Genomic DNA, 8,646 nt, shown 5'->3' with positions numbered 1-8,646 from the left:
CAAAATAAAATAAAAATATATATAAAAGTACAAGGTAAAATGTAGAAAGAAGTACACAAAGAGATTAAAAATAAGTAATTAAGTATATAAATAAGTGAAAAATTTGTGATAGAATGTTAACAATATAGGTGATGATAAAGATAAGTGAAATAAGTTAATAGAAACATGTGAAGTAAAAGTTTACAAAAAAAACAATAAACAAAACAAAGTAAATGTGAAAGTTACTAAAACATAGATAAATAAATATAAGTTAATGCAGCTAATATATATAAGTGATAGATAGTACAGATAATATAAGTGATAGAGAGGTAACAAACAGATGAAAAACAAAAGTATAATAGAAAAATTTGGTGATGATAATAAAATGAATGTAAAATTATTTAGTCTTAATTAAGTTTAATATATGGCTGTAGGTATGTGAGATACAGTTTTTATTGATTTTATGGTTTACTGGAAGGGGTTCAAGATGTATATAAATGGATTCTGAGATGAGTCTCTTTTGGTAATTTGGAACTATGGCTAAAATAGTGGTATTGTCAAAATCAAAAGCATGATTAAAAAGGACATTAAAATAGTTATAAAATATTTGTTCTTTTTTTGACTGCAACCCTGACCATCTTCATATATTTGAATATTTATTAATGTTGTTAAATTCATTATTTTATTATTAATTATTTTTTTATCCATTTTATACACTTATGCTATTTGACAATATAAACAAATAAGTAAATACATATGTCTAGGAATCCTAAATTGTCACATATTTTGTTTGTAGAATGTTATAAAATTATCAAAAGTAACTATCATCAACAAATTATTTTTTTTCAAGACTGATCAGCTACTTTTTCATCAAAACAGGGACTTGATCTAATGAAAAACATAGTGAAACTTATTTTAAGGTTCATATACAAAAATATCTTTGATGACATTGAATAATGGATGCGGAAATCCTTTCCTCTAGATCAGAATGTACCTAGTTTAACTATAACAAAGCTAATTCTGGCATGTTTAATCCCATTGTCACAGAGCAAAAGGGTTGGGTTTTAAAATGCCTGGCCTGAAATAGAATATACAATATGGTTCAAAAAGAATCCAATCAAAGTTAAATTTATTTATCAGTATCATTTGTCCTTTGTCTAGATGAATATATTATATCTCTTTGACAAATTTAAATGACTGACTTGCATTGTATGTATTATTCATAATTTTTTTTTATTTGTGAAGGCTGAATAGTCAAAAACCAACAAAAATTCTGTAATTATGGTTTTTCAGGCCAAAACTTTCATTTTTAAATAAAGCAAAAAATAAACTATTATAAAAAATGAATTTTAAAAATACTTTTTTTTTAACAAATAAAAACATAAAATTAAAATTCTACAAATATCCGATAATCGCTTTAAGTCCTCACTGAGGTTCCTCACCAATTGTCCTAAAGTAAAATAAAAACCTAATAATGATTTAAATTAAAATTTATCATCTAAAATAAATAAAAAATACCCCTTTGCTCTTTTTAACTGTTCAAAGAATACTTACCCTTTTCCTTAAGGATCTTGGGACACTTATTTATTAGCTGTTTTCATTTTATGTGATTTATATTGTAATAAATAATTCAAACTAAATATTACTGTTATATTTTTTTTTTATAAATCAACTTAATTTATATAAAAATCAAACAACTTAGTGTCAAACAATAGTTCTTAATTTTATTGTGAAACTGGCACTACAACTCAATGTTGAGTCCTGGTCTCCTTCACCACCTCCCGCCAATTGTTCCAACCTTGTTCCGCTGCCATCCAGTGCCTCACTCTTAGCATTGATCTGGCATCAGCAGCAACCTTGTCAATCTAGTAAAGCCAAGGACAAACGAAGAACCTTTGTCATTATTTTCTTTGGTAAGTCAATCTCAGACATCCAAGCGATGCGCTCAGGACATCTCATTTTCTGAGCCTATTAGGCTGGATCATGTTTGGTTTCTTAAATAAATCTTTTGAGCTCTTGGTATCCATATTTGGTCAACTTTCACAGATTCAAAGATTGTATGCAGTAGTCCTTAATAGAAAAAAATATTTCCTATTCCAACTTCATTGACTATCCTGAATATAGAATTAACTCCAAGTGAATTCTCTGAAAATCACTTGAGAGTGCAATTCTTCAGAAGAGTCAATTTGTGTATTTGATTATCTATTCATCTATTCATCTCTAATTTTGGGTAACAGGAATTTAAAATTTTATAATACACATTACAAATAATTAATATTTATAAGAGTGATTTTACACTTAAGAATATCCTATATCAGAAAAAATTGAGTAGTTTGAACTATTGACATGAGATGTGCACCTCCTGTTTGTTTATTTTATATTAGATATTTATGTAAAACATCTCATAGAATGCAGTACTGACAAAAATATTCTTTCAGCCTTACATTCATTAATGTATTTTAGTTGTGTATTGAAGGCCTAATATGATTCCTGACATGCTTAGAAAAGTTAACCGATTAGTTAAGGCAACATGAAGCTTTTGAACATGAGTTTTTTGAATAATGATGGTTTATGATTTATGTTATTTTAATGAATCATAACTAATATATGAAAACTGTATACAGTATCAGAGTGTTTAGTGTCGTTCTGTTTGGGCCAGGAGAGCACCCAGCAGCGATGCAGCGCGGCAAGAATTCTGCCTCCCCGATTCCAGGAAGATGGTGGGGCCCTCTGTCTGCTGGCTTGGGTCTCTCTGCCTGCTTCCCACCGAGGACAGCAACAGCAGCAGTGATCTTCATAGGCATCCTCGGCCACCTCATCTTTACATGAGGGGCTGACCATCGGGCCTCTCCCACTTGCTCACAGACTGACAGTCCCATCGCACTTCCCAGTCTATCTCTCTCAAGGGCCTGTCCTTGTATAATGCAAAATTATACCAAACTGGAATGTTCTACCGCATATAAACCCAGCAGATATAACTAAAATATAAAAAAAAAAATCCTCCCAACTTGAGAGCATTACATATCTTAATGGAGAAATAATAATGAAACAATAATTATGCATTATACATGACAAAGTTAGTTTGCTGGGAATGTAAACTATAAGTTATACAATAAGCTAGGATAGTTTAAATGTGGGTATACTTCCAAATTTAAATATGGTATATATTTTTTGTGTCACACAATAACATTTTGTGGCCGAATAATTTGAACTTATTTTGTTGATTTTGTTAAAATTCCACAGTTCTCTAAAAGAAAAAAAGAAAAAAAAAAAAAAAAGTGGGATTAATATTGTCCTTGAATTTATTATAAATGTGTAAATAAAATTAATATTAATAATAAAGATTAGATTTTAAATTTAAGAATTTATCAAAATCAAAATTTATTCCCCATTTTTTGAAAATGTATAAATATAATTTTAGGGTGTTTTATACTATTAATTAGGAAAACCCAAGTCACCCTTTCCCAAAGTAAAAAAAAAAAAAAAAGAAATACACTATGTTTAATGTAATTCAGCTATCGATGTTTTTCACATACTTTTATCTTTCAAATCAATATATATTTTTGTGTCTTAAATATTCATGTAGTTCATTTATGTCGGTATGAATTCATATATAAACAGGTCACAATGTTTTGACAAATAATCATGTGAAAAAAAAAAAGTGTGAAAAGTTTAAATTTACAAAGGGACAAAAAATAAGTTTATAAAAAGTGATTTCATTCAAACTAGTGTGAGCACATTAATAGAGTTATGAAACTACCACCATAGCGTAAGTTCAATAAAGTTAACATACTCTCAGTGTTGTACTTATTTTAACTATCAGCATGATTTTATATAATATAATAAATAGAAACAGATAAAAAAAAAAATTAAAAAATAAAAGTAAAAAGAATGAAATCAACTTCACATCATAGGAATTCAATTCCTGGGGGTTTTAGGTGTTGTGATATTTTGATAATATGACAGGGATTCTGTAAGTGGAGAATTGATAACTTTGACAAAAGAAAAAAAAAAGAATAAAATTAAAAAAATACATATAAAGGCATTAATGTGAACTTATGTGTATAAAGGACATGACTCAGTGATATATAAAATATTTTAGAAGGAATGAATGAACTGAATTATAAAAGAGGAATTTATTCCCTAGTTGTGAAAATGTAAATAGTTTCTTGTTTTAATCCTGTTTAAATATTATGCACTTTTAGCATTCCTCAGTTGCTACAGTTTACAATTTATTGTACAGTATATTACTATGTTATGATTTTTTTTTTTCATTTAAGTCAAATTTTTTTTTGTTTTTTTTTTTCAACAAAGACTTTTTAGAAAAAAACAAAAAAAGCATATCTCTCCTTAAATCGGCCTTCAAAATTTATTTTATCTTTTTTCTTTAGATGAATGGCCTATTTCATTATGCTGTTAAATGTCTCTTGTTAAATTATTGTTGTTGTTTTTTTTAATTTCAGATAGTTGAGATGATTTCTTTGAATAATTGTTATAATATTAAAAAGAAAGAAAAAAAAATCTAGAATTTCATTTTCTACTATATGTGATTATATCTGCAAATGTGTATATTGAGCTAAATTTCGATTTGCATTGTACTTCTACAAGTGAATGTATAATAAAATAAAGAAAAAAAAAATTAAAAAATAATAAAATCATTAAAAAAAAATAAAAAGTATTATTAAATTTATATTGATGATTGAGCAGGAGAAATGTTTATGTTTTGTTATTTAAGATGTGAGGATTTGATTTTTGAAGTGTATATTTATGGACGATAAATGTTACTCACTGTTCTGTTGTCATTCATTGCTGTTTTCAAACAATGATATAATAACGAATGACTTTTCAATACAACCTTCTCATTTTTCCAAATCCCATTCAAAATCAACCTAAGTATATTTTTAATTAATGTTTAAAGATGAGACAAAATATCAATGTACTGTAAAATGAGGTGAGATTATTGTTGTTTTACTCCTTTATTGTTGATGTCAAATAAGTTGTTGCACACTCTAACATAGTGGTTATTAACCAGTGATCTACTAGAGCCTTGGTAGTGTCCTGCATCACATACTTTGTGAGAGCTTATTGTTTAGCTTTCCTCATATTTTAATGCTCATTGAAAGTTTTTAACAGGTAAATGTACTATAAAAGCACCTCAGAACCCACTGGTGAACTGAGTCCTTGTAGATGGTCTGAGCATGGTTTAATTTCTGCCAAAGTGGCCACCTGACTTCTATGAATTGGAAACCACTCCTCTAATGCCTGTTAATTTGAAACAAGAACACTCACAAATTGTTTTAAGTTTTTTTGTCTTTTTTTTTGGGGGGGGGGTACCTCAAAGAAAAATCCATCCTGGTAGACGCATTACTTACAGTACACAAAATACAAAAAAAAAGAATGAAACAATATCAAGTGAACTTATTTTAATGATAACATGACAACCAAAAAACTTTCTCGTAGTAGATGAATTGGAGCATGTTACATACCAGCACATAAAATGAATTCTTCACATCATAAGAACCAAACTTTTCACAAGTTGTAATGAAGTGTTGGAAAAGAGAATTGTTAAAATGCATTGTGAAATTCTGATTGATTGTATTAGAGGAGTGGGTTAATACTAGTAACTCGTATAAACATACCACTGCGCTGTTATCAATGGGAAAACTAAAAGCTTAAATAGGAAGACACCAGAAAAAACCCTTACTGAATTCTATGTTAGCCTATTCTTACCCCACAGCCATGATTTCACCTAATTTTACAGTATATCAACAGTATTGGTTACCTATTATTTTCACCCAGTAATTGTTTAGAAAGTAACTAAGAATATTATTACTTGTTTACTTTTATAGTATTTATATTACATTAAATGACAATATTTGCAAATATCATTCATAAAATATACTTAAATATATGTAATATAATTGTGTAAATCATGGCTTTTATATAATTTTCTTAATGAACAAGTATTTTTATTTTGTCTTCATAAAAGCCAGGTCTAAAAGAAAATAAATTCTTAGATTACTTTTTTATCATATACCAGTTTTAAACAATCTATTTTTTCTTCTTTTTTTTTAAGTTTAAGGCCTTGAAAAGAGGTAATCAGTCGCTAACTTATCTGGTGTGTTTTGATGAACTTAAATTTTTAAGTTTGTGTAGTTTAGTATGATCCATATTGAAATGGACTATACTAATCATGTAGAAAATCACGTCTTGGCTTACACTTCAAATTTAATGTGCATTCCTACACCTTGTTTCATGAGACAAGAGAAATTAAATGAAAAAGAACATGGAAAGATGATACACAAATTTTGTCAAGTATAAAAAGCACTATACTGGACAAAAGCTCTATCAGTTCTTAAAAGAATGCCACCCAGCTCACATTTAGGATGTTTTTGTTTACCCGACTTCTCTTGTCTCATGAAACAGACAATAAATACACATTACTAATTCAAAATTATTTTACAAAGTATTTAATTGTAAAAGTATATACTCCTATTTCAAAGGAATGCACAAACCAACAACTATTTCTCAAGGTAAAAACATAGGTTAAGTTATTGTAACATCAATTGGCTCTCCTCCTTCCCCCTCCCTCACACAGTTATGGAGAAACTAAAGTATAAAACTTTATTGCATGTCTATTTAACTATTTTTTTTAACAAAATATATATAGGCCACTAATTCTGTATAAAGCCAATGGAAATCAAAACGGATGTTTACAGTTTTATGGTATATCTTCGGAAAATGAAATTAAAATAGTTTTTGTATAATTGAATATTATACAGATAAAAAAATCATAATTATATTTCTCAGCCATGAAGGATTGTATCATTAAAAACTACAGGAAATGAAAGGCTGGTGAAAACGAAAATCCTAAGTGTGTTTTGCAAATAATTAGAAGCAATGTCATTGTATGAAAAATGTGTATTCAGAAAAAAAATTATCAAGTTGATTCTTATAGTTCACATGACATTGAAATAAATAACTGCACTTAAATCTTATTTATAGTATATCTAGACATTGCGAGGCTTATCCTTGGTTTGGACAGGGGCTGTCAGATTGATTGGGAAGTATAGCCTACTCTCCTCAGGATGCAGGAGTCATAAATACAATCATTTATTTTATTTTTATGGTAACTTTATGGCAAGGGAATTCACCTTTTCCAAGTTGATCCTGTTGATTTTTCACCGTTTCCAAGATTCATGCACCCCTTCTCGTCTATAAGGTGGATTGACCAAAACGTTCTTGGAAATTCATTCTAAAATAATTTTAAAGCAAATAAAAATAATATTCCAAGGTGTAAATCAAGCCAAGATTGAATTGACTTGATTTTAATATAAGTGAATAAATAAAATATGTTGAGAAAAAGCTAAATCTGATTTAAAATACAGTTTTGTTTTTCTCACCTTTCTTCCTATTTTACATTAAATTAAATCCCCTTTGGCCACAATAAGATTCAATAATCAATGCTCAGCTGTACATATTAAGACAGAGATTTCTATGATCACTCCTAGCGTTGTGAAAAGTGAATTTTCTAAACACCATGAATTTATGACAAATAAATTACCAATATAAATAAATACATAAGCATAATCCTGGAAATTATGGAGAGAGATGACTTCAAAGATTTAATCAGAGGTCCAGCCCAAAAATATTGGTTTTCTTCAGTGCACAACATAACAACTACCCATCATTGAGATATAAATAAACCAACAACAATAGCATTAATTAGTTAAGTTCCCTTGATTTGGGAAAAAATGTTAGTAACACAGTAAATTTTGAGTGGAAAAAATTTAGCCAAAATCTAAAGCATTTTAATTACCTACGAGTTGTCAGGATGAATGACAGGCAAAAAAACTTGACATCACATTAAGAATAAGGGATTGTTAATATCTTTCACAAACCTAATCAAAACATCATTATCCCTTTTACATGAACACTCTAAAAATCTTTTTTAATCATTCTTCTAGCTTCCTTTGTTTTCCTTTAACACAATGCTTTAATTTAAAATATCTAAAAACCTTTAAAAAATTTGAAATAAAATATTACAAATTACACAAAAACACACACTTATTTTAAAATATTAATAAGCTAATAGGCATGTACCTCACCACACAACAAAAGGGACGTTCCTATAGATGAGACAAAAAGTGAAAGAAAAAGATTTATAAAACAATAAAATATTTCTCAAAAGTATGAAATTATTCAATTGAATACAAACAGGTTTGTAATTCATCAAATTGTTAAATTATACCTACCATTATTATATAGATAAATTATACCCATTAAACAATCATAAATATACATACATTTACAGAAATTGCATAGGGTCTCAAAAATGTATATTCCTAAAACAAACATAAATAAACATTAAGTTCTACTCACGACCCCCTGTGTTATTTCCTCTAAACGTAGCTATGAATGCTTCAACATGCTTGAGCATTATTTCAGTTATTAGTAACATTATTTCTTTATGGGGCTATTTCTTTATGAAGGAGATGACTATGGTTAGAGTTTCCATTCAACAAATAAGGAAAGAGGTATTTCTAACCATTATTACCTACAAAAACTCATGAAAGCACAATATCTCTACCACAAATAAGCCTGGAGTAGAACAGTATTACCAATAACTATTTATGATTATCAGGAAGAAGATTATTCCATAAAAAA

The 8,646-nt window shown here is 28.3% G+C and overlaps 1 protein-coding gene across 2 annotated transcripts in view; it reads left to right on the top strand.

Annotated features, from left to right (window-relative positions):
- The window catches only part of LOC106684726 (junctional adhesion molecule B-like), a gene marked incomplete at its 5' end in the record, with an annotated part of 75,420 nt that extends 70,600 nt beyond the window's left edge, over nt 1–4,820 (top strand). Inside the window, 1 exon segment of one of the 2 annotated variants that reach the window (XM_067053125.1) lies at nt 2,642–4,820. In XM_067053125.1, coding sequence (XP_066909226.1) covers nt 2,642–2,808 — 167 coding nt within the window. 2 annotated transcript variants of the gene reach the window in all.
- Between the last annotated feature and the right edge of the window lie 3,826 nt (nt 4,821–8,646).

Source organism: Halyomorpha halys, unplaced genomic scaffold, assembly GCF_000696795.3.
Source record: "Halyomorpha halys isolate HHAL.00 unplaced genomic scaffold, Hhal_1.1 Scaffold607.1, whole genome shotgun sequence".
NCBI lineage: Eukaryota > Metazoa > Arthropoda > Insecta > Hemiptera > Pentatomidae > Halyomorpha > Halyomorpha halys.
This window is presented reverse-complemented; position numbering and strand designations above follow the sequence as displayed.